Raw genomic sequence first — 26,518 nt, forward strand, 5'->3', positions numbered from 1 at the left:
TATATATATATGCTTGCTTTTAGTTTATGCACAGCATAAAACATGTTGCCAGGCACTTCTTTGTTAAATATCAATTGTTATCAATTTGTAGATACTTTGTGACAAATGAGCCACTGAAATGGTAAGAATATCAGAATTGTAACTTTTTTAGTTCCTGTCTCATCCTTCAGAGCTCTAAACGAACATTAGAGTCCCAAGGAGAGGCAGGAGATAGTTCAACTTGACGTTTAGACCTCTTGCAACCGCACAAACATCTGGACCCAAAGCTTCCCAACATCTGCACCCCTCCCACTTTCTATCGGCTCGCTGGCAGAACCTAAACCGAGCGGACGCCAGCAAAACAAGTTATACAAGCCGCCAAATCTGCTCTTTCTGTCCCTCTTTGTTGGCCCGGAACCCCCTCTACGTTGAAAAATCTGTTTCAGCCCAAACGCGTCGAAGTAAATGACACTTTACCTCCACTTCCAGCGAAGGGCGCTTGTCTTTCCATTGTGAGACAACTGAAGATGAAACTTTTCAACTCCATCCACAGAGAGAAAGCTAAGCCTGAAGTTTGGTCCCTTCTTTTTCTTTTTTTCGATTTTGGACGTCACACGCAAAAAAGGCGCAGCGTCGTCGTTTTACATCTAACGAACAGCAGCTTAAATTCTTCATTCAGGTTCGCCGAGACGAACCGTGCGGTCCATTTAGTTTATCTAATCCGTTATTCCAGATTGTAAATTCATGCGCATCTCATTATCCTTCCAGCTGTGACTACTCCCCCCTGTTTGGCGAGGATGAAAAAAGAGGGAGAGTAGTTGTTCTCGCCGGGGATTGGAGTCTTTTTATTATCTCCGCATAAGTGAGTTTTCATGTGCGGAGAGGAAAACTTGAACTACAGTCCATGTAAAGCAATGGCGCCTCCGCTAGGGGAGGGGGTACTCAAACCAGCGCGCATGCGCGGTCCTTTTCCGTTATTTCATCTTAACTGTGCCAAGAACAAAAATCATCCACATGACCCGGATTGGTTAGTAATACATTCATTTTTCAAAGGAAAGTATGTTTAAAGTAGCACCGGAACAAAATATGTCAAGTTGGTTTCACTAAATGTCAGCTAACAGCAAAGAAAATGTATTTTAATGTGTCTTAACACTTGCACATGCTGCTGTTTGACAGAACAAAATAGTGCTAATTGGTCAAAAGACTAAAGTTTGTGAGGCAGCTGTATGGCAGGCCGTTATGGCATAAAATCGGACCACATCCCGTTTCCATGACAGATTAAAACTGAACTACAGCTGCTCTCAAAAAATGTTTACTCAGAACAAGCCAACCTTTAAATTCTCTTTCACCGTTTTAAGAATTATCCCTCAACATTTAAGCAGCCGCTTCAACATTTAATAGCAACTGACAACCATAATTCAATTTCTTCTAATAAACTTTCCACACACAATATTTCAGATATGTCAAACATAATTTTCCTTTAATCCTTCAAGTCTACTGGGTATTAGTATTCATTTCTACATTTCTACCAATCTTTTTTTTTTTTTTTTATTACATTTTGTCAAGTTACAAACACAAGCTTGAATTATATGCACAGTGTATTTTATGTATTTGGATCGAATGGGAAAGTTCAATTCAAAGTAGTGGATAACTTGTATTGAAGGAAAATGATACGTGGTTCAAAATTTTTCAAAAGTGTGGCATGCATTTGTATTTTGCCTGGTTTAATACCACAGAATAAAATCAAATTCAACAAACTGCTTCATTTGTAAGACAATTTAAAGTCATGAATCATTTTCATTCCACGTCACAAATATTCCAGAATTTTTTTTGTTGTGTCATACTAAAATAAAGTTTTTGCTAAAAAAAAAAGGACAATTGGTAAGATGACTGTGGGCGTTTGATATTTCAGTGACTGTTGTCTAAATAGATCTTTTTAACAAGACATCATTTAAGTACTCCATATCCCTGACATTTTCTGTACTTAAGATTATTTGATAAATATGTGGGACATTTTCATTGTCACTAACTTCAATGAAATTTATGACGACAAACAATAATCCTTTTTAAGGCAAGAACATACTTGATTATGAATGACATCTTTGACATCATTCATCCCAGAGAGAATAACATTTGAAATAATTAACAAATTGACTTTAGATCACATAAATTGTCTTCTAGATTGCTGAAATGTTCATTTTGATTTAAAATGATAGAAATCCATATATAAATATGGCTGAGTTTAATCACATTATATGATACATTTGCTTCCCACTGTTAAGAATGATGTTAAAAAACTGGCTTTAAAAGAAAAGGAAGAGAAACTTGATTTTGCAATTACAATGCCTGCACGTAATCCAGCTGCCTACTCACAGTCTATTACAAAACAAAACAAAATGTGAGAACCTGCCCATCATAGCATACCATGTGAAAGATTGTGAAATAGAGTGGTGACATTGGAGACATTTGTAAAACAGACAGTATATGAATAAAAACAGTCGACAGGAGGAAAACATAAATGTTTATTACAAGCAAATAATATTACATTGCATCAATACTGTGGAAATCTTGGATCGATCTTCATTGCCCAGGCCATAAGTCCTCCACAGACATCTTTCACCGTGATACTGTCCAGTTCTGATCCACTCATTTTCTCCAGTACCTGCACTGCTTTCTGGGAGTCATTACCCAGCTTACAGATGACATAAACTAGAAGAAACCACAGAGCAAAAATCAATGAGCTGGCAACCTTTGCTGAGGCTCAATATGTTTTCAAGCTGCATTTCCTGAATGTCGACATGCTGCAAGGAAGCAAGATTGACTAAGAAGAGTCTCAATAGACTGAATTTTGTTAAATGATATGAAAAATTCAGCACTAAAACTAACAAAGATCAGAAAGATAAATTTATCTTCCTTAATAAGAATCGCCCCAAAATAACATTTTGAATATTAATTTCTCTGGAGCTGAGCAACGACTCAGGTTGACTGTACTTGTTTTGGAAAAGGTCACCTAGCAACTCCATTACAACCCGACCAACCTAAGCCTCCGTTCCTGCAGCATGAGCCCACAGCAGGTCATGAATATGAGAAAGTGGCTCGACGAGCCTGCTTGTTTTTAACCACAGATGCAGATCATAAGCGGTGCTGTACCTGGCGGCTGGCAGTCACCTGCCATCTGCTGCTTCAGTTGGACGATTCTTTGCTGAAGTAACTGGATATCTTCACTCTTTCTCTGCTCTAAGCTGGAGAGGGGGATGTCTGGTAGCAATTAAGGAGAAGAATTGTACAGAAACAGTAAGCAGGAAGATTTATTTTATTTTTTTCAAATGGTGTGCTTCCACTACAACACAAAAGGATACTGAGAGAGAAGGGCAAGTGGCATATATTCACTTCCACAAGAGGGCGGACATCGAGCAAAATATGAAGTCCCGAATTATCCACTACCGATTTATATTCCTGGAATTATAGTTAAACATTTGGAAAAGGCACATAAAGGAGTGAGGCTGACTTGTAGAGCCAAGTCATCTGCTGGTGTTGGTCCACTGTGTTTGATCAAGTCCAAAGTCAGTGCAGCCCTCTACCAGGAAATTTAAATCGCTTCATGCTTCCTTCTGCTGACAAGTTTTATGGGGAGGCTGAGTTCATTTTCCACCAGGACTAGGCATTTGTCCAAACTGACTAAAGTACAAATACCTGCTTTAATGGCCACGGTATCACTGTGCTGGATCTAAGCAAACCCATCTGACCTAAACCCAATAGAGAGTCTGAGGGGTATTATCAAGAGGAAGACAGAGCAACCTGTGCTTCCTTAACAGATCCACAAGCTTACGGCTTCCATGTCTCGCCATTAATTTATGCAAAAAGAGCATAAATTAATGGCTCTTTTTGAGCCATTAATTTATGCTCAAAAAGAGCCATAAATTAATGGCTCTTAATTTATGGCCATTAATTAATGGCCATAAATTAATTAATTTATGGCCAAAATATGATACAAAATACAAAATACAAAATATGATTAAATTCAGTTCAAATAAAAACAAACAGGAAGAAAACGGTTACAGACACGTTTTGATGTAAAATAACAGATAAAGCTTGCTAAAAACGTTAATCAGGGTATTTATGGCGTTATGGCTTGGATTTGACTGGACCGTTAGAGAAACTTGACTGTTTTCTAGCAGAAACCAGGAATAAAGAAGAAGCCGCCCCGGTGGTTCTGAACGCCCTGAGCTGCTACCTCAGGGCGTTCAGAGGTGTATACATACAGTGAATACACTGTATGTATTCACATACAGTGAATACATACATTCACTGTATGTATTCAGTACATACAGTGAATGTACTGAATACATTCACTGTATAGTGAATGTATTCAGTACATTCACTATACAGTGAATGTACTGAATACATTCACTGTATAGTACACAGACATACTTTTTCAGAGGGCCAGCATATCTGTATTAAAAAGGCTTTTTTTTTCACTTCTGATTTTCACTGATTAAAATTAATTACTAATTTAATACACTTTTAAATAATATTCTGATTAATGAGAAGCATCTTAACACTAACAAAGGCTTTAATAGAACAGCGTGGGGGCTCTTATATTTCAAAGTAAAGTATGTAGATTTGTATCTTAAGTTAAAGAGGGAAACCAAAATGACTCAGTAAATGTTAAAAATTGCCTGGATTTGCAATTTTGAAGTCAAATGAACAGCTTAACAGCTTTGGTTTAAATCACAGGAAGCAAAACTGTTTCTAAATGGAGTCCCTCGCATAATTACAGTTGAACCCCAATCAATCATGATCCCCATCTCTGGGCTTAATGACTCAGCGGGTTTCAAAGCACCAAATCTGCTGAAATATAAACAGATGCAATCCGCTACCACTTCTCTCTGTGCCAAGCAGAAAATGTTGTTCTTTCTGGTAGAAAATCTACAGGCACATTTTCACTCCTTTCCCATTTGAGGTTGGGTCAGAGCTGAGATGTAATCTGCTTATGAATGCGCATAAAAACCGAGAAAATTGTGAGTAATCACAGAATAAATGGCACTAAATACAGGGAGTCACGCAATGACCTAACTGTTCCGAAATATGTGCAATACTTTACCTGCACTGTGATCCTCTGATCTTTGGACAGGAGGTTAAGCTTGCGACACTGAAAGGAAAACAAGATATCGACCACATTTAACTCTAGGGGTACTAATGTGAAGAATATGACAAATGTATCTACGGGGTTATCACAAATTTTTCATTTTAAAAATGTAATTTTCCAGATTAAAATTTCTTAACCTCTGTATTGCTTTTTAGAATGTCCTGGGCATTTCAGCATAAAATGTTTTAAAAACTGAGTTTATTCTTCATATTTTTCCACAAATAAGGAAACGATGCAATGTTGAACTTCTGAGGAGGTTTGATAAAAGGATACATTCTTATGCTTTTTGGCATCTGGACCAACTAGATCATATCTTTTTCAAAATCCATAGAACATAATTTTAACAACTTTTCCTTTGGAATGAAAGAAATAAACAAAGAAAGAAAGGTGCAAAAGGCAGTTAAGAAAAAAAAGCTCATAGTTACTAAGAATGACATTATGTTTGGAATGGCAAACACTGTACCACAATGGCCACCCAAGAGGTAGCAATCGCAAAGTCTCCAACTTCAATATAAGCTGTTCAGAGTAACGATGGTGGTTTGTCCAGATAAACATAATTTTCACTTGAGTTTTAAATAGCATTGTTACTTTGATGAGCGTTGGCTTTAGCATCCCTTTTTGTCCAAACAACGGTCAAAATAGTAATTAAAAAGCCATGCAGTGAAGTCTCACTTTTCTCCACATATTTGGTTTGGTTTGAGGGCTGAATTGCTCTGTAGTGATGACAAAACAATCCGACACCATCTGTCACACCATTTCAACTCTATAAGACCAACTACTAAGGAAGCCAACTACAGTTAGCTTTCTCCAAAAACATGTTTGACCCTAAAAAGTCACCTTAAGCTATTCCTAGGTATGTGGAAGATCAATTGGCCCGGATTTCCTTAATTTTGGTGTTTCGATGGTCAGCCAATACTTACATGTGAAACCGATCTTATCTGCTGATCTTGCCAACTTAGTGCTTTTGTCGTGATATTTATCACTATACATAAATAAATATAGAAAATACACATAGTCATAAGGACTAAGCATGCTGGAAGAATGCTTGGAAAGAGCCATTTTTAATCTACAGATAAGTGAATGTTTTATACTTAAAGAGGACACACAAATAAAGACTGAAGCTAAAAGAAAACATTTTATTAAAAGGTAAACTTTATGCTCACAAACAACACCTTGGGAAGTCTGGCGATTTACTCCCTGCTTGAATTATCTTTTGTAGCCAAGGCATGTTTTGTCCTCTTCCATCTGGGTTCAATTGGTTCTTCCATTAAATCCAAGATTTCAACAAATTTATAACCCTGGAAATAAAAGTATTTCCAACAGAGAGATTGTGCACACCCACTTTTCCCTCACCGTGGTTCTGTGTAGAAAACACGCCACATGCTTTCCATACTTTCATCTTTTGGAATTTTATGGCACCCATTTATGACAATATCTGTCCTTCAGTCTTTTAGATGGAGGATTGTGTAAAATAATTTTGAAACTCCAGCTAATCATCTTTATACCACACTTATGTAGATTTGGAAAATGACAATCATATTCCATACTTTTCATGATTGCATAGGACCGCTGTAATGACCAACCTTATCTGTGGCAGCAGACCCACAGAAAGCCTCGTAGTCAATCAGTTGCGTCACACTGGGGCTTTCTCCACACACCGCGCAGTCAGCCTGCTTGGGCCGCAGCCTGATGGGCCTGAATCTGAAACCCTGAGCGTCAAACATCAGCAGCTGCTGACCGCAGGAAGCTGGCACACCCAGTCAAGGGAAAGGTTACTTTTTGAAAAAGATTCAGAGAATTGCCTAACACGTCTCCCACTGGTGTTGTAAGAGCGTGGCAACATTCAGGCAGTATTGGTGGGAAAAAAGCGCAACACTTTCCTGAATGACGCATCATAGCCAGGTGTCAGCGTGCGGCTGACAATGCAACACAAAGGGCAGGATAGAGCAAGCCTATTCTCTCCTGCGAGTCGGGATAAATCCCTGCAGTTTAACAAGACAATGGCGAACAAATGGAAAGCAGAGCTCAGAAAATGTAGACATAATATTTCTGTTTTTGTTTGCTTATCAGACAAGCACAAGGCATTATTACAATGGAATCTTTCTGAGAATTTTATTGTTGGCATATCCCAATGACACGGCAAAATACTTTGAAACAAAGAAACAAAAAGGCAAAAGAGGGTTCTGCAAGTGAAGTGGGACAAGGGAGTGGAAAGATAAAGGATACAACCTTGCCCAGAGGCAATTTTGAGGACCTCTAAGGCTTGGAAGCAGCCCATTATACCTGGAACTGGAATAAATAATAAAAAAAAAATAAAAAAAAGTTCAAATAAGAGTTATTTACATTCACAAACTTAATGGCTTCAGATAAAAGTAAGAAAGTGAGACGGGGGAAAGTGGGGAGGGAAACTCACCTACTCCTAACACCCCTCCATCTGAACAGTTGGTTACCGTCTCTGGAGGTGGGGGAAGTGGATATAAACATCTGTAGCAGGGGCCTCCGCAGTAGTTATACACAGTCAACTGCTTACACACACACACACACACAATTAATGCAGTAGATCTCATTAAGCTGGGCGCAGTGAGGGGGAACAAGAATATCCCCACAGCCTACCTGTCCCTCCATTCGCAAAGCACTCGCCGACACCAACGGTTTGCCGCTGAGCACGCAGGCGTCATTTACCAGATAACGTGTGGGAACGTTATCTGAACAGTCAGCCACAATGTCATACATGAGGCATGAGCAGTCAAGGTATCATCCAAAATCGCTTACGTTTTATTAGGATAGCAAAATAGTTTTTGTGCAACACAACTAATCATAAACTTGATTAAGACTTTACAGATGAGTTGGATTATATTTCTCATCCCAGGGTTACACACGGCCCTCAAGGCCACATATGCAATTAATTTTAAGGGTCTTCATGATTTAGTTCAACCTTTATTATACACTGTGTATCCAAAAAAGTCAGCAGCTGGATTTAACCAAGCAAACAGATGAGAGCCTCACATTGATTAATTATTGCCTAGATTATGATGTCATAGTTATTTAAGCCTGACTGATGCAGTGTGTAGTTTCTCATTTCTTAAACAACCTTGTCAGAAGACACATCCTGTGGTCGTTTATCTGTCAAATAAAAACATCTACGGAGATTGTGGAAGCTACCCAAGTTGATTTAAGAGCTGTACAATGCGTTATTAAAACTTTCAGTATAAAGGGCGACCATCAAAGTTGAGAGAAAAATGTGGTTGGATCTTTGTTTTTCTGTTTTATTTTTTGAAAGAATGTAATTGCTAATCACTTAAACCTTTGGTGAAACGTAGTTATGTTCAAAGGGTGAACGTAACAGCAGCTCCACAAAGGAATTCGAGGATTGAGACTGAACAGCAGCATAGCCTTACAAAATCCTCTGATTAGGGTGATTAATGGCAAAAAAATGTTGCAACATGCAACGTCTGCTGAGTGCAGATTTGCACTGTTCCAAAGAGGTGGGTTCATCAGGGTAAGAAAAGTGGTACATGAAGTGATGCACCAATCATCCCTAGTGGCGAGGCAGCTGAGTACCTGCATATATTGAATGCCCAGGTTATTATTTTTATTACAATATTAAAATGTCTAAATGTAGGCCTCCGAAGTCACACAAACTTCAACCTTGATGAAAATTTATACAACTTCTTTAAAACCAGATTAACTCTACTACTAGTTTGGGCAAGAGATTTGACATAATTATGGTAGAAGCTTGACATATGCTAAGAGACAAAACCAAATATTGACAGAAGTGTCTGAATATGCCTAGGTCTGTATGAACTATTTGGATCCATACATTGTCTATTCTATTTGTCCTCACTCATCTCCAATGGACATTGAGCAGATCGATACGCAGAGATAAATTAGACAAACAGTACAAACAACAGTGCAGAGACACGCTCATATCCAAGCACAATTTAGAGCAACAGTCATGTTTTTGGACTGCAGGAGGAAGTCAGAGTTCCCAGAGAGGACCCGGACATACATGGCGAGAACATGCAAATTCCATGCAGTTAGACCCCAAGCCAGGATTAGAACCCGGGAAATTCTTTTTGGAAAGCAAAACTGCAACCGACTTTTGCAGCCAGTAGTGCAGCCCCAGTTTGGACCCAAAATGCAGAAAATACACAGTACATTTAAAACTTGTGCATTCCTGTTGTTGCTTGATATAACTCACTGAAGTATGTTGTATAATCATTCCAGCCTGGAAAAAAGACCAACTCAGATACGGCATGAAAGACCTAAAATTATTACATTCTTGACAGGAACTGCAAGTAGGATTTATACTGACAGCATCTTAGCTTTTGACAGGTAACAGATGTAGCCTGAGGATACTGTTGAATGAGCTGCAAGGCGTTCTCTGGCGAGAGCTGCAGATGGTAGGGAATACACTCCACGGTAGAGTTCAGCCTGTAGAGACACATCCAGACAAAGCATTTTAGGGTTCTCATCTTTCTTACAGAAATTGGAAATATATTTTAAGCAACACACATATCCCTCAGCTTAGTTAAAGTTCAAGAACAAATCCATGCTGGGAGTTTAGCTTAAATCACTACTGAATTGACAGAACGGCAAAAAGCAAACACATCAAAAACATGTTTGTGCTTCTTAATTTAATAAGTAAGATAGTGGATAAACTTTGAAACAAAAACTATACTCCAATATATTCCATTTTTACAATTTCTTTATCTATCTAACTTTTATAATATGCAGGGCATAAATGTAGAAGTAGCTTTAATGAGTGCACAGGCTAATGTCGCCCTCATGTGGCTGAGTTGATGTGACATCCGCGAAGCCCACAGTAAGCCCACTGTTGGGCTAGAAAGGCCCACAAACAAGCTTCTGAAATAACATGTTTACAAAATATTTGTGGAGTGAGGAGAAAAGCAGGGCTGGATATAACTTGTGGCGAGACTCTAAAGCGCCGGCGTACTTTGCACAGAAACCAGAGGGTGAAAAATGACACAAACAGACACAAATTACTACATTTTCTTAGCATTTACCAGCCATAATACATGAACATCGATTTAACACGGAAAAACTTGAAAAAACTTATAGTCATTCAAGTCTTACCTTTTAACTGCCCTAGCAGCAGACAGAGCCTTAGCCTGGCCCTGATTCTCCTCTCCATGAAGAACCTGCCTGTGGAGGTTGCTGAGCTCCACCTCATCATAGTCCAGCAGACCAAGACGCCCTGCGAGCGACAGTTTGTCATTACCGTCCGTATTGTGTTACAAACTAACTTACAGCCACGATATCAACATCTTTTAAACTTATTGTCGACTCAAGATGCAATACTTTCCCAACTTCTACTGTAGCGCCATCATAATCTGCATTGATCTACCCACCAACACCTGCTGCTGCTAGGTACTGGGCGAGTGGGCAGCCTAGTCCTCCACAGCCCACAATCAGCACCGATGCTCCGGATAAGTTCAGCTGGCCTGAAAAGAATACAGAATCTCTCAGCTCGAATAATCCTACCCAAAACTTTATGTGTCAGAACCTCCCTGTTGTTTGCATGGGTACCTTTTACACCAAGCTCGGGCAGGAGAAGCTGTCTGCTGTAGCGCATGATGTCCTCATTGCTGAGTGCTGGTTTGGCTGTTAGGGGACTGAGCGGTGTCACTTTGTCCTGCAGCTCCAGCACTGAGGCGTGGCTCTATTAGCGCACAAGCAGGGTTTTATAATATGGTACTCACTGTCATGTTCTGCTATAGGAAGGCCTTCATATCCATCCCAAGGCAACTTGTGGTACATAATAAATGTATTTTACTAGAGCAATGGATGAAATCATCTTCTGGTGTGTTCATTTGTACTTTAAGTAACTTTTGCACAAGAATTGATCAATGAAATTAGCAGATTAACTATTGGCGAAGGTAAAAAAAAAAAAATCTTAGGAAGCCAGAGTACCCGGAGAGAACCCACGCATGCACAGGAAGAACATATAAAATCCATGCAGAAATACTCCAGCCCAGATTCCAAATATATAACTGTATTTGTGACTTTGCATTAAGAGCAACTTCAAAGCTAACTTTTATTGAGTTCCATGGGTTCAATCTTTAGATTAGATAATGGCCTGCAAGGGTTCAAGTTACTACTTTATTGCAACTCGGCATAAAAGCCTCTAATATCCATGGAAGAAATGTTGGTATCTTCTGAAAGACACATTGAAATATATTAGGCATAATGCAGAGTAAATCAGCATCAACCGTAAAAAAAAAAAAGGTGCATTGTTTAAGCTTATTGATCTTTTAATTGTCAGAATGTGGCAAAAGAAATGCACAGTGGGGAAAATTTCTACTACTTAACACTGTATTAGCCGGCATATGCAGGGTTGCAGTCAATCCAAAAGCACTACTTATTTTCCTTGATGCTGATTGGCATTTTTTCCAATACTGAAATACACTTGAAAAAGTGTACTCTTCCCATTATGTATTGATTTGTATTCCATGTCCTTTTGGTATGTTTTTTTTGTTTGTTTTTTTCAATCTTTGATTCTTTGTCTTTTAGTTTTTATACTTCCTGTAACATCAATTGCCCATTGGGGATACGAATAAATCTGAATCTAAAGAAATTTTTACTTAGACTGCGTCCTTCAAACGTGATGAATGAATATGGTTATAGTTTTTGGTAACTTAAAGTAAAAAAATCCAAGTCCTGTTGCCAGTTTTAAAATGGCTGAAGATGTTGCTTGTAAAAAAAAAGAAAAAAAAAAGAAAAATCAAAGTCTTCTGAAGGCATGCAATAAATTATGCTAAAAATATACTATGTTAAAACAACACATTGATGCCAATCGATTATAAAAGCTTTTCACCAAGGTGATATCATAATCTTATATTTTTTTCTAATACTTCAATACCTTTTCAAGCTGAGCCAGTTTATTCTTGAGATCAACGATCTCTTTTTCTTTCTCCTCAAGACGCGCCTTCAAGCTGCACACTTCCTGAGCCATTTCTTCAGATAAGCATTAAAAAAGCAAGTCTGGTTACAATCTAGAACCACGTCAAGTTGTCTGCTAAATGAACGGACTGTCAACAGAGGTTGGCATATGAGGAGCACGATGAAAACTTCCGGGTTTGACCACGTGGAAATGAGACCACGTGGTGAGTGACGTAAATATTTTTGGCTTTTTTTCTTACCTTTCTATTTGTCCTTCCTTCCTTCCTTTCTTTCTTTCTTTCTTTCTTTCTTTCTTTCTTTCTTTCTTTCTTTCTTTCAATTTTTTTATAAAATGCTATTTTAAAATTGATATATATATTTATTAAAAAAAAAGCCGTAATAGTTTGGTACAGAAATAAAAATAAGCAAAAATAACATTAAAAAAAAAAAGAAATCTAAGATCCACAGGCATTACTGAAATATCTATTTTGGTATTTTATTTCATACTTTAAGTTTCAAAACCGTATTAAAGGCTCTTTGTGTTGCCCCCGGATGCACACAAATGTTTGTGTGTGCGTGCGGACCTCGGTGACGCGCCGTGAAGCTGGGAGCCTTGGGCACTCCCCTCCTGCCTTTCACATGATCTGAAAGCTCCCTCTGAGATAGAGACAGGAATGTGGAAAGGAGCGACAACATCGATGGCTGAGCGAAGCCAAAGGATTTCCATAATGCGTTCATTTTATGCTGCATTAATCGGGCTGACATTCATCCTTCACACCCAGGGAGTCCCTTGGACGGAGGAAAAGGTAAATCAATTAAAGATGATTAATTCACGTATGCTGTCTAAGGTTACACGGCGGCTGTCTGGGGAATTCTCTTAGTTTTTTTACACGATCGGAAATGAGTTTCACAATCTAAATCTTGTTTTAATTAGTCTGATTCTCTTATTATTTGATTCCTTTCCACTTAAAAGTATCTGTGCTCTGTAGGAAAACATCTTTACGTCTGTGTTTATTATGTTTTGCTGTGGCCACGTTTAAAATCACTGCAGTTTATCTGCACTTTAGGTGCAATTATTTCCAATCACATTACCAAGAGCTAGTGTCAGGATTTAATGAGAAAATGATAAATCTGATGCTGCTTCGTCAATCCTCATCCACCGTCCTTTTAAGGTCCACCTGGATACGGCTGGTGTTCATGTTCACAATCTGTGTTCATCTCTTCTCCCCTTTAACTAGTTGCTATGGCAGCACAGTCATCCTCTTTGATCCCCCCAAGTGGTCTTTGAGTATATAGACCTTAAATAGACCCTACTTTTTAACCCTCTCTGATCTCACTGGTCTCCAGACTTGTATGCAGCCACAGTGGCCACGTAATTACATCTTATGTGCCACTGTGTTGCAATTACAGGATGGACGTATGAGTCAGCCAGAGTGCGTCCAAATAAAGCTCCAAACAGGTTCTGCAGGTCATTGTTTTTGCCGAAGAAAATGTGCCCGAATGCCATTTTCACCAAGAAATGATTGAATGCTCATTTGACTTACACAAAGAGCATTTACTCTAAAATCTTGAGCAAATCTTGAAGAAGTGGATAGTCTGCTTATATTACAGTTTTTTTTGCTATCAAAAAAATCATAGGCAAATCACAGGCTTGTTTTTCAGGCTGTGTTGACATCGTTTAACACACTATTTGTAATATGTTATCACTTTTTAATTCTAAGTCAAATTGCATCTGAGTGTGCTATTTTTGATAAGTGTCATTTTTCCTTTACTAAATAATATATTGTTAATATTGTTTTTTATATATATTTGCATACCTATATCTTTGTGTGAACATAAGCCTTGATTGCCTGTCACTTTGCTGTTGCTGCTACACCTAAATTTTCATTGTGGGACAATAATGAATATTTTTACTCTATTCTGAATTGTTTACTTATGCATGGTCAATTCAATACCACTGAATTAACTGTGTTTTTGTAAATAAAAATAACATAGGAATCTAAAATGCTCAGAAGTTTTGAAGTACAGTTTTAGGTTCTGTTTCTAAAGATTTTCTAACCTAAAAAACATATTTAATATAGGGAAGATATAAGTATATTGTAGAGTCAGTGGATTGGGGTTTATGGCCTCAGCTGCCCACTGACGGCTCTTCAGCTCCTACGTCAAGTGGTGGTTTGTTTCCAGGACAACCATAGTTCTCAGGTGAACTTTGGGACCAAAGAGGCATAGGACTGAAGGATCAATATGTTTATTTTTTTCTGTAAAACAAAATAATAAAAACAATGTAAAGACGGCTGCGGTAACTCCACTGAATTCTTATAAACAGGAAAGCATCAATATTTTTCAATATGCCTGTTCTCTGGATTTATCCTTTACTAAATAAAGCTTTGTGTGTATGTGTATGTTCAAAGCCAATAATAATCAATATCTCTTAACGTAGTTGTAACTTGCTCCATGAGAGGTTTTCAACCGGTCATTGAGAAAACAATTAGTGTAATACAATGAAATGCAGTTTTGCCATGTTTTATCGTGTTTATGCAAGGTTTGAAACGGACCTTGAAGCACAGAGACTGAATGTGGAAAAAAGTAGAACATTTATAAAGTAAGAAACAAGATGAATTTATGGTATACAGGGAAACAGGGAGTAACCAGGGCAACAGCTGTAGAAGACAGATCATGTTGTGGAAGGGACCAGTAATACGTAAACTTTAAAACCAGAGAGCTGTGTATACACTGAGGAAGAGGGGAGAAACCATCAGATGCAGGTGAGGAAATCAGATGATTGGGGAGGGGGGGAGCACTGAGGAAGGGAACAAACTGACAGGGTCAGGGAAGCTGAATAATAAATACAGAGGAGCTAATTGGTTAAATATTCGTATTCGTATTAGAGAGGAATACATATATAGTGACAAAATGGAAAAATATATCTAAAATTTGAAAAGTACTAACTCAACAAAATTAAGTAAACATATACCGTTTTTAGAAATAATTTAGCTTAGCCTAGTTAAATCAACTATGTAAATTAATCAGTACAATTCCAAATACTCACAATATCCACCCACCCACCCACCCACCCATCCATCCATACATACATACATACATACATACATACATACATACATACATGCATACATGCATGCATGCATGCATGTATGCATGTCTCACAACAGCATGTCTCACAACATGTGCATGTCTCACAACAGCAGTTGCTGTTGTGAGACACAGGGATCAGCAGTTGTGTGGCTGATGTGTCATTCCTGCTGTTTCCCGACTCGTCATCACAAAAACACTTCATGTCACAACAAGTAGTCTGCTACGTATAAGTGATTATAACGATAGCTCATTCTGATAAAATTTTGAAATTGCACATTATGATTTACAATGGAGCAAGTTTTCCCTAAACTTTTTTTCACGTCTCCGAATATTAATTGAATTCCCTCCTTTGTCTGTATTCTTCTGCAGCTCAGGCACAGAGCGCTTAAGCTAAGTGAGGACGAGATCCGTGCTGCCCTCTCTCACACCGATCTGGCACAAATGTGGCAGAGGGACCTTAGGCCATTGCTGGTTACCCGGTACCCGGGCTCTGCTGGCAGCCAGGCAGTTCGGGACGTAAGTTTATTAAGCTTATTAACGAATATTTGATGCTTTTACATTTTATTTTAAGTATGTTTATTACCCGTTTAAAGGGTGTTAATTTCAACAAGTACTTTTAATCTGACAAACAAGCCTCATTGGAATACATATGACAGTTTATTAAATATGACTTTATATGTGTTTTATTGATAAAATGCGTGAAAATTAAGAACTCTCAATATTTTGAATGTATACCAGCAGCACATTGAACAATGGGTTTAATGTGAAAAATACAATGAAAAATGAAAACAATTTCCATGTTTTTTTATGCAGGTTTGGTGTAAAGTCAAGTTACTTGAGTTTTTATAAACACTTTGTTTGTGTATTGACTGACAGCATATAAAAACAACCCTCGGTTCCCTCGGAGCAGGCTGGGAAGTTACGGAGGACAGTTTCGAGTCACAAACGCCCTACGGACCGCTGCCCTTCACCAACCTGGTTGCCACACTGAACCCGTCGGCTACGCGCCACTTGGTTCTTGCATGTCACTACGACTCCAAGTACTTCCCCCCTCAGTGGCACGGGAGGGAGTTTCAGGGCGCCACAGACTCAGCCGTCCCATGCGCCATGATGTTGGAGCTGGCACGAGCCCTGGATGAAGAACTGAAGACTCAGAAGGTAACCAAACCAGAATGTGAATTGTACCTCCACCAGTTTCATTTAAAATGTTAGATTTTGCATTGTTGGTAATGTTGAGATTTCAGTTGTATTTGGTGAATAACTAGTAAGTAGTAGTGGATACTCATTTACTGAGTACAAATACCTGAACTGCAATGCAACAAGCTCATAATCAACGTAATAGACAATAAAATGTGTGATTATTTTATTATGCTTAATGGAGAGAGTGTTGATGTAATCTCAGAACCTCTAGATGGCAGTAAATCTTTAAAAATAGTAATAATCTAACAGGAGTTTCTTTTCTTATACCCCCACGTAGAGCTCCAACTCCAATCTGACCCTGCAGTTGATCTTCTTTGACGGTGAGGAGGCTCTTTTCCAGTGGACCTCCACGGACTCGCTGTACGGCTCTCGCCACCTGGCAGAGAAGATGGAGACCACCCCGCATCCCGAAGGAGCCGAAGACACCAACCAACTGCATGGCATGGTGAAGAGCAGTTCATCCTCCTCAATTCAGTCTACATTGGATGAGAATAACTATCCTTTCATGAATCAGTTATGACACCCTGATTGTTTTCAATAGTCTTTAGTGGGTTTCTTTAAATTTTACTTTTCAAAAAGTTGTTAAATTCTTAAATCGGTTGAACAACTGCTGTGACAGACTGGCGACTTGTCCAGGGTGTACCCTGCCTCTCGCCCGAAACGTTAGTTGGAGACAGGCACCAGCACCCCTCCTGATCCCACTACGGACAAGAATGTACAGAAAAGGGATGGATGGATGGATGGATGGATGGATGGATGGATGGATGGATGGATGGATGGATGGATGGATGGATGGATGGATGGATGGATGGATGGATGGATGGATGGATGGATGGATGGATGGATGGATGGATGGATGGATGGATGGATGGATGGATGGATGGACGGTTGAACGACTGAGTCATATATTAACTTTGAAATATATGACAAAATATATTGTCTGATGTTAAAGTTTTCTGAAATATTTAAGTGTGTAAAAGAGAAAAAATGCATTATTTCATTTATAGCAATCAATAGAATAGGATATTTACATTTCTGTCTGTCTGTTTGCCAATTGTTTGGCAATGTTTTTACTTACACTGGCTGGCCAGTAGGTGGCATGAGCACTTCATCTTCACAACAGGGATTGAGCGTTGACTTTCTGAGCAGTAATAATCTTAAATGAAAAATGACAACACATTTGTTGTGTTTTGATTTTTCTACGTTTAGACAGAAAAATGTAAACGTAGAAAAACTGGGAAAAAATGGAACCACAGCAAAAACTAATGTCAAGAAATGAAGACATTCCACAGTACGTTTTACAGAAGCTGTGGGGTCTGTGTGCATAAATGGGAGTTTGGTGTGTCTTGTGGTTAATTGTGTCATGTCTGAGAGTTGGACAATGATCACAAGATGTCACACTTGAAAACACACATACAGGATGCGATTGTCGTAAGATCGGCTCTGTGTCAAAGAGTTTATCTTTAGGATGCACGACAAGAGTTTCTCGTGAGAAAATCTGACTTGTCTGTGTTGTTCACCTGTCCCTTTTCTTCCCCTCTACAGGACCTGTTGGTGCTGCTGGACCTTATCGGGGCCTCTCATCCCATCTTCGGAAACCAGTTCCCCAGTACCACCACCTGGCTCACCAGACTGCAGGACATTGGTAAATAATCATTACGAATGAGTGTAGATCAAAAAAAAAAATCACAAGAACAAAAGCTCTTCCTTTGTTTTACTCATGTCTGAAGACTGTCTCCACATTGTTTGCTTGCAAGAGTAAGACAGAATTGAACATGCTAATTTTTTATTTTTTTTATTTTTTTATTTTTTTTTTAGTAAAGTAGAATAATAGATTATATCTTTGCATTTAACCCTGATGTGTACGCAGCCTGTTGAACCTGTTCAGGTGCATAGCAAAGATGTCAACACAAATGAACTTTGGCAGAAAAAAACAGCGACTTGCAGAATCATCTGAAACATGTCGAACAAATGAAGATCTGGGGTTTCTCCTTGAACGCAGTATATGATGATAAAAGATGCACTACGGTGCATATTTTATGCACTCAGAAGAGAGGACGACTTGTGGCTTTTTTTTTTTCCAACAATTATTTTTTATCTTCAAAATAAGGCCAGATTTGTGGATTATACAACTATTAGTTAACCTGCAGCTGGATTCTCCTACATGAGCTGTTTATCTCTGCAGCCCCTATAAGTTACTTTGCTCCTCCTGGCGGCCCAGCTTAGGTGGCATCAGACTGTATCCAAACACCCCTAATAAAGTAATTCATTTAAAAGATAAATTAATTTTCTTCAACTGAACAGTTGCACATTTTCTCTCGTTTTCTTTCCATTTCTGAACTCAGAAAAACGTCTGCATTCCATGAACCAGCTTGTTGAGCATCCTAACAGTGTGCAGTACTTCTGGCCTGATCGTCCAGTCGGCCGTATTCTTGACGATCATATACCGTTCCTAAACAGAGGTCTGTACCAGCCGCATTAGAACAACCTTGCCTTCCAGTTAGTTTATGGTCACTTTCCTTCTGTATTTTTCGGGGGGTTTTTTTAACCTAATTCTGCACCCCTCTCTATCTAATTTAGGTGTTCGGATCCTCCACCTCATACCCTACCCCTTCCCGTCTGTGTGGCACACATTTGACGACAACGAAGAAAACCTGGATCGCTCCACAATTCAGAACCTGAACAAGATATTTCAGGTTTTTGTTTTGGAATACCTCAACACCAGGCCCAGCGTTCCTTCGAATCCACAAAATGCCCCATGAGCCTTCCCATCAATGTATTATTGTGTATTATTGTCAAGCTCTTCACCCAAAAGTATGCACTATGTTAGAAGTTGTAACTCCATGTATGCAGGAGTCACACGTAGAAGTTTTAATGTTTTCTTACTGAAGCAACCTATTATCTAAATGCTTAATAAAAGAGATTAAAGTTCAAATTATTGTCATTATTTTTGATGCTTTCCAACAATACAAATACAAACCTCAAAGTATTTTACTTTGATTCTATGTGATTGAGCACCATAGATTAGTGTATAATTCCAAAGTAGAAGGAAAAAGGTTTTTTTTTTGTTGTTGTTGTTTTTGTTTTTTACAAATAAAATGTTAAAAATGGTGACTTGCATTATTGTAAAAATTAAATAAAACCTAAACACATAGAGAGTCAATACAAGGGGATCTGAAAACAAAAGGAAGCAACACTTTTTCTCTTTTTTTTTTTTTTGAACCGAACAAAATTATTATCTGTCCTTTCAGAATTATACACTACCTTGTGTTGGTCTATCACATAAAATCCCAGAAATATATTTTTGTGGGGTTTAACATGTCATGAATACTCTCATTCTACTCATCAGATGAAAGGATCATCAGTATTTTCTGATTCAGCTTTAAATATATGATTACCTGACAGGTCAAAGCTTGTGTTTCATTTTGTAATGAACATCTAAAGGCACATCCCAATTTTGATGCCAAATGCCATCCTATGTGCCTGGATCTGTGTTTTTTGTTTCTTTTTTCTTATTTTTTTTTAGGAAATATAACTTGGCCACCCACACTGACATGGCCCAACTGAGTGGAATAAGAGGTTTTAGCTGCAAGTTATTTAACATTTTTCCACCCTCTGTGAATCTGTTCAGTGTTTAGTCAGCAAACCTGCCAAAGGCAGGAAGTTGGACTCGTTCTCACCGACTCAACTCTCTCAAGCTCTTTACATCCTGTCGTCTCACACAGAAAAGTGGATTACTTCCTCTGCTGCTCTTTCATGTGTCTGCTTTTGTTTATATGAAACTGTTAGCCTGTTTCTGTCATGTAATGGGAACCTAATAAATGTTTATGCAGACAACAATTGTGTCTTATGAGAGGAGAGTTAGGAGTCTACTGTGTGATCTCCTAACTCACAAATGTTTCTTTTTTTTTTGTCCTGTTTCAACCCTTTTCCATCATGCTGTTTTTCATGTGAGACAAAGCACCATTTCCACCCATCTGCCTCACCTTAACAGCGATCCCATGATTCCTTTAATCCTATCATGAGGCCCTCCTTGGAATTCCACCCCACCTTAAGCCCCATAACTCCAGACCACTCCTTTAGAAATTCAATGGCAGGATTTGACCCTGTCCGGTACAATCAGTAACGCCTAGTAACAACTTGAACCAAAATACTGTAAATCTTATCTAAAATGAGATTAAAAGTGGCTTGTTTTATTTTTACACTGCTGATAAAACTGCGTCTTTGCATTTCCAGATTGATGTAAAATAAGGGTATTAAAACATTGTTGATTAAACAAAAGGGTCTTAATTCTATTTCTTGTGAGCACCAAAAAGACAGGCAAATCAAGACTTCTGTGTGTTTTCTTCTGTTCAGCGCTGCTATGTGTTGCACATTTGACAGCAACAACAGTAGAGCTTTCATCTGGAGCTGATCATAGTGCAGCTGTGTGATAGTTGAATGATGGAAAGGACAGGGACTTTCTCCCAGTTTGTAAGGTGTGTTTCAGCCTTCTGGAAAACAATGAGGAGTCTGAGAAAGATTTACTTCTTTTAAGGAGGTGGTTCTTTTGTGGCTTTGAAAAAGGGAAATTTAAAGAGGAAATATATACGCAGTCCTGTTTGTAGTTTGCAGATATCAGGATGTGGGAATGCCTCCTTTCTGTCAGGACAGAGGAGCTTTGAAGAGAAGATGAACGAAGTTAAATGAGGCACAATCCTACAAGAGCATCTGACAATAGCTGTAGAAAATAAAAAGCTGTTGCAGAGATTCTGAGTTGAACAGAAAAAGAAATATGGGTGAGAATGTCTAGATCAAATCTAACGGTCTCTGCCTCACGCTTCTTGACAGAGTCAAGGCACAGACAATCGATCAGATGGGCCAGTAACTCATCTTTTTTGATTCAGGTACAATGGAGTATGGCACTCTAGTGACACTCAAGGACAGGAGTTGCAGACTATGTCTATAGATTCCCAGAGCTCTTCATAGAACACCAACGAAAATGTTTTCAGAACTCAAAAGAAGTTTCCCTGCTTGAAAATTTGTATTACTCATAAAGCTTTAAATATTCTTTTTTCTTTTTTTTTGGCATATGAAAGGAGCAACAATTACAGTCATTGTAGATTGCGTCAAGGTTTTATTTCATTTTGGCAAAGCGAAGCAGTGAGTTACAACATTATCACGTACCAATAGAGGTCAGTAGTGAGTCATTTGGTCGTCTGTTTTTATTTTTATTTTATTTTACTATTACTTTTTTGTGAGGGGAGGAGGGTTGTATCATAAAGAGCAAAATTATAAAGACATAGAGTTAACTAGCTTCACTTTAGACACCTTATTATTATTATTATCATGTAAAAGTTATGTTTACGCAGCCCTTGTTCTCAAATCTCAGATATACTTATTATTTTGTTTTCCTCAAAAGTAATAAAATAATCGTTTTAAAGCTTGAATAAATCCTACAGAGTGCTTTCTGTAGCATTTGTTTTAGTATAAAGATTTGTTCAAAGATTTGTTTTCGTGTTCTCTGGTCTGGATGTATTTTCTTTTATTGAAAGATTAGTATTGTTTCAGTCTTCCATAGATTAAAAAAGTACTGTGGTATGAAATATAATTAGAATTTGTGTCGGTGTAAAATGAAACTAAAAAAATCACACATAAACTAAAACATATAAAGGAATCTACCTTTGAATAATGACCGCTTACTAGAAGGCATTTCTGTAAACAGATTGCGTTTTTTCCTTCCAGCAGACCATGAAGGCAGCATCGGTCCCACTCTGGGCAGCGAGGAGCTGAAAAATACTAAATCAGTACAAAATATATTACATTGTGAAAAACACTACATCAGACGTAGCGAACTGGTAAAGTTTGTTTTTTGTTGTTTTTGTTGTTTTTTTTACTTGAAAATTCTTCTTCACATAAATTGTGTTTTTTCCTGGAGTCCCTGAAGGCACCATCAATCCCTACCCGGGCAGAGAGGAGCTGTGGGGGATGTCAGTCTTAGTCAGTCCAGCCTCCAGTCATGCGTGATTGCTCAGAGTTGTTTAGTGAGTGAACGCAAACAGACTAAAGTCGCTGTGCTCGTGTGAAGAACATGACAGGGGAGAGTTGAAAGTTAATACTTTTTTTTATTTTTATCGGCGCCGTCACCTTTTTGTTTTATTTTTCTTCTGTCTTTGACTTTGTTACTTAAGAAGCCATGGAGCCGATAACAAAGTGGACGCCAAAACAAGTTGTCGACTGGATGAAAGGTGAGTGAAACGTTTTTAGTAAATGTTTTGTTTGTGCTTAACAATTCCTGACATAAAAATTTCACAACTCGTACAACTCGATTCTCGTTTTCTGCAGTTAGTTTCGTAGAAACTGCTCCAGTGTGACAGCATACCTTCACTCAGCCGCATAACAATAGAACCACATTCCCTTCTTTACTCTCACTTGGCAAACTTAGAAAAGCAGTGATGCTTGTATAACATTTTTTCATCATGAGTGACTTTTTAAGCTGCAAGTCTGACTTTTTTTCCCAGATGTTTAAACTACATTCTCATAGAGAAAGAGAGAGAGAGTCTGCACCCTATTATTCCGCTCAATATTTTTAATTAAGCTATACTGATGTCTACTAGTAATCATTGTGCCCTTGTGGCCCTTAGTTTTCAGTCTAGTCCAGCCGTGGTAGATTAAATGTCACTTCTTTGACCATGTAGTTTATGTTTTTCAAATATTCAAATATTTACTCTGACGTTATTCATTTACAGTGAGTAACTATTAAATAGTTTGATGTGATGATGTGAATAAAAATAGAACGTTTTCACTTTATGACATGATCTGAAAGAGAGAAGTATTTAATCTCTCTGCCTCTAAATAGAAACATTTACTGGTAGAGCTATGAAGTTGTAACATTTTCTTCTAATTATTTTTTTTAAAGCCTCAAGAAAAAAAACAAAAAAACAAAATTATCAAGTTTATTTATATTGCACAATTCAGCAACAAGACAATTCAAAATGTGTTACATGATAACATAACCACAGGATGACATGTGTTTTTAAAACGTTTTTCTTGTATACCTTTTTAACTCTCTGCTCTCTATAACTGGATTATTACATCAGGCTACCAGCTCAAGTAACTAGCCTGGTTTTAAATAAGTTGTATCTTAAAAAATGATGGGTGTTGTTCTTTATTTCCTGTCCATAATTTCTTCATTGGCTTCTGACTGTTTTAAACATCTCACTGACACTGAAAATAGCTTGCTTTGAGTCTGCTTCACTCACTAACATAGTCCACACTGAAGAGTGTTGTCGCCCTTGTAGTGCTTTAAGTGCAGAATATTGCACTGCTTTGCTGTTCTGTTCTTTTTAGAGTAATTAAAGTCTTAAAGGCTGATCTTATCTGTTTACTCAGTTGGGCACTCTGCAGTTGCCTCCTTAACGACCGTGTAATTTGCTATCTGTAGTTTTTAAACGTTATCTTAACAAAACATGGTGAGTAGTATCGCTTTACCTGCCATGCTGTGATCTTTTTTCAGGCAGTTTACTGGCAGATTACAGCAATAAGTGAGGGGAGATGAGGGGCTGAGCTTCTCTATGCTCTACGCAACCAAAGGAAAATTGTAAATACTCATCATTAGCTCATTAAAATGATTTAAACCTTAGAAAGACTATGATAAAAAGTTTTTAAAAGTCTAGTTGTTGATAATCTGCTCGAATACCTGGGATCTAAATAGGACAGACCAGCTGTTGAAATGGAACAAACACCAATGTTCCTGTTAAAATACGACACAAACATAAAGTGTAAGTAGATATTTAGGAAAATATGAACGATAATCAGTTATTTCCTGATATGTCCCTTCATTATTTGCGGACAGCTCTCAAGGATCCACAGACTTGTTTAAGGCGCTGAAAGGAATGCTTGCTATGTTGGTGACATCATTAAACTTTGAACCCATCTTCACAGTCACAGCATAACTATGTCTAAGCGAATGTGAGGATAAGAGGAATGGAAAGCAGTGACAGGCGACACTGTGACAAAGACCAAAACTAGGATCTTATTAATTTTCCTGATATGTTGCAAGGAAATGAATCATGGACTTAAAAACAATGATCAGTTTGGATACTAACATGTTTCTGTATGCGTCACTATAAACAGATTCCCAAAACAAAGCTTAGGTGATTTCCCTTTTTTTAAACTCTGATATTGTGTGACTCAGCCCTGTCTGTTTATCAGACAGAGGTATGTTCTGTCAATGGGAGTGTCAGCAGGGAGCATAGGGATTATCCAGGCGTATGTGGGGGGGAAAAAGCCCAGCTAGTGCACTCATTGACTGTGGATTATTTATCAGTGCAAACCTCCATTGTTGTCAGAGTGGTGAAAATTTGACTCAGCAGATTTTTGTGCAGCTCCTAATCGTGGGGCTGCACAAAAACAGAGGGGAAGAACCGTGAGCATGAGAAAAATTCACACACCTCTTTCGCATTCGAACCAGGTGATGCGTAAACGGGGAATGTGAGTTTGCATTTTTATCTAATGTGGGGTTTCGAGATAAATGTTGGTTTTGTCATGTTTGGACTACATCAGAAGAGTTTAGTGCAGTTTTGTTTTTGCACATTAGTGGATGACAGAAGCTTTCCGAAAAAAAAAAAAAGCATTGAACTAGTGTGGTTAGAGTTGGCTAAATAACTATTTGCTTTAGTTATAGGTGTTTACTCTGGGTGTATACAGCAATTACGCTCCAAGCAGGTGGGTCAACTTTTAATCTGCCGGAGCCACAAAACATGGAAAGCTTTTGAGTAACTTTTAATGTGCGGCAATGGTTGTTGTAGTCTAAAACATTACCCAGGAACTCAGCTTTAGAGGGTTTCCTATACTTTTTGATTTATGGGTGACTATGAAAAAACAAAGTAGTGTGGAAAATTATTTATAGACTTTACTCAGTAACCCACCGTCTGAATTTTCCTCCCTTTCTTCCTTTCCTCCTTCCTTCCTTCCTTCCTTATTTGTGTCAGAAGTCAAATGATCATCTCAGGAAGCAACCATATCAAGACCTTTGTCCTCATTCACCTCAGGCTGTTTTCCTCAGCAGGACATAGCCACAGTTCTTTGTGTATTGAAGCCGTTGCTAATCACCTGCATTGTCAAAAGAGATCAAGTGATTGTCGCTCGATGCTTATTGCCAGCGAAAGGGAGTTTGATTCTTTGAATTTAGACACTTGTTTTTTTGTTTGGGGCCTAGAAATGGCCGGTAGCTGTTGTCCTTCCTTCACCACAAGCTCTGATCTGCCAGCTGGTCCTGTGGTGTCGTGTGATTGCTGAGCCATATCTCATGTGTTGGGATCACTTCCTCTAGAAGGCAACTTCACTTTTTTTTTGCAATGAATACATTTATTGAGAATAGCCTCAATAAATGTCTTTTAAAACCGTGCCTGCATTTGAGATTTGAGTTTGGTTGGACCTGAATAACTTCCACAATTGACGTCAAATCAGTGACCTACATACCCACGTTCAAGAGGCGAGAAGTTTAAATCATGTGACGAAAGTACTTCTCCAAATATAGTCCCGATTCCATACAGGCATCACTTCATCTGAGAAGAGCTGGGAGCATCATGAGATTATTTAGCTCCAACTCAGCTGAATAGTATTTCATTCACCAATTCCTCCCCTCTAGTCCACTGTGGACCTACTGGGTTTTAACAGGGCATTCCAGACATATAAACTGGTGCAACTTCTGTCAGGCTGAATGGCTCCGGTCCCAGTCTTAGCAAGCTGAGACACTGAATACCCTCCAGTGTATCATTTAGTCTTACATGCTGCCAAGTTAAATTGCAAAAACCAAGTATCAGAAGGAACGGACGTATAAATGATTGCTACTTTTTTTTATTATCAGAGATCTGTCCAAATAGAGCGCAAATAAAAATAATTGCACTATATCTCCTTTTCAGGAAAAATGTTTGTTCACTTGCAACTATAAAAGGAACCTTACGTATTCTTCTGTGGTGGACAATCATTGTTAACTATATTGGGTCGTCACTTAGTGAGATTTCCAAAATAGTCATTTCATTATCCAGTATTTTACAGATCAGATGGAGTTTAACTATGATAAAGAAAAATTGTAGCAGCTTTGTTGTAATAGGCTTGGCTATCTGTTGATTGGTCCCTGAATAAAAGCAGCAGTCCAAAAGAACAGACATGCCTCTGTGAAAATAGTTTCTTTTCCAGAAGCTTCCCACA

At 38.3% G+C, this 26,518-nt stretch overlaps 4 protein-coding genes across 4 annotated transcripts in view; 2 read left to right on the top strand and 2 right to left on the bottom strand.

Moving 5' to 3' along the window:
* Nucleotides 1-926, bottom strand: part of prkd3 (protein kinase D3) — a 46,954-nt gene extending 46,028 nt beyond the window's left edge. Inside the window, exon 1 of the mRNA XM_014991076.2 lies at nucleotides 457-926. The gene's annotated coding sequence lies outside the window, so the exon portion shown is untranslated. The remainder of the gene's footprint in view (nucleotides 1-456) is intronic.
* A 1,557-nt stretch (nucleotides 927-2,483) lies between these two features.
* On the bottom strand, nucleotides 2,484-12,523 carry mocs3 (molybdenum cofactor synthesis 3). The gene is made up of 13 exons (XM_088002906.1): nucleotides 12,012-12,523; nucleotides 10,679-10,811; nucleotides 10,501-10,593; nucleotides 10,226-10,346; nucleotides 9,484-9,562; nucleotides 7,742-7,855; nucleotides 7,542-7,650; nucleotides 7,355-7,417; nucleotides 6,712-6,875; nucleotides 5,084-5,131; nucleotides 3,339-3,435; nucleotides 3,130-3,237; nucleotides 2,484-2,688 (listed from the first exon to the last, which is right to left on the bottom strand). The coding sequence occupies exons 1-13, from the start codon at nucleotides 12,102-12,104 to the stop codon at nucleotides 2,531-2,533; spliced, it is 1,380 nt and encodes a 459-aa protein (XP_087859032.1). The 5' UTR covers nucleotides 12,105-12,523; the 3' UTR covers nucleotides 2,484-2,530.
* Nucleotides 12,524-12,663: 140 nt separating this feature from the next.
* qpct (glutaminyl-peptide cyclotransferase) lies at nucleotides 12,664-19,259 on the top strand. Its single transcript, XM_015008702.2, has 7 exons — nucleotides 12,664-12,837; nucleotides 15,494-15,640; nucleotides 16,001-16,282; nucleotides 16,602-16,769; nucleotides 17,870-17,969; nucleotides 18,670-18,786; nucleotides 18,905-19,259. Exons 1-7 carry the CDS (start codon nucleotides 12,706-12,708, stop codon nucleotides 19,084-19,086), a joined length of 1,128 nt encoding a protein of 375 aa, XP_014864188.1. The 5' UTR covers nucleotides 12,664-12,705; the 3' UTR covers nucleotides 19,087-19,259.
* Nucleotides 19,260-22,081: 2,822 nt separating this feature from the next.
* Nucleotides 22,082-26,518, top strand: part of LOC106930878 (cnksr family member 3) — a 56,106-nt gene continuing 51,669 nt past the window's right edge. The window contains exon 1 of the mRNA XM_088002905.1: nucleotides 22,082-22,551. Within this exon, the coding sequence (XP_087859031.1) occupies nucleotides 22,500-22,551 (52 nt within the window). The 5' untranslated portion in view covers nucleotides 22,082-22,499. The remainder of the gene's footprint in view (nucleotides 22,552-26,518) is intronic.

The sequence above is a fragment of the Poecilia mexicana genome, unplaced genomic scaffold (genome assembly GCF_051168715.1).
Source record: "Poecilia mexicana isolate PSO_F unplaced genomic scaffold, ASM5116871v1 scaffold_22, whole genome shotgun sequence".
NCBI lineage: Eukaryota > Metazoa > Chordata > Actinopteri > Cyprinodontiformes > Poeciliidae > Poecilia > Poecilia mexicana.

Coding starts and splice junctions, on each gene's coding strand:
- mocs3 (XM_088002906.1), bottom strand. CDS start 12,104: ATGGCTCAGGAAGTGTGCAGCTTGAAGGCGCGTCTTGAGGAGAAAGAA. Junction 7,418..7,541: donor TGGAGGGGTGTTAGGAGTAG/GTGAGTTTCCCT, acceptor TATTTATTCCAG/TTCCAGGTATAATGGGCTGC. Junction 2,689..3,129: donor AGGTGACTGCCAGCCGCCAG/GTACAGCACCGC, acceptor GGTTTCTTCTAG/TTTATGTCATCTGTAAGCTG.
- qpct (XM_015008702.2), top strand. CDS start 12,706: ATGTGGAAAGGAGCGACAACATCGATGGCTGAGCGAAGCCAAAGGATT. Junction 16,770..17,869: donor CCAACCAACTGCATGGCATG/GTGAAGAGCAGT, acceptor TCCCCTCTACAG/GACCTGTTGGTGCTGCTGGA. Junction 17,970..18,669: donor CACCAGACTGCAGGACATTG/GTAAATAATCAT, acceptor TTCTGAACTCAG/AAAAACGTCTGCATTCCATG.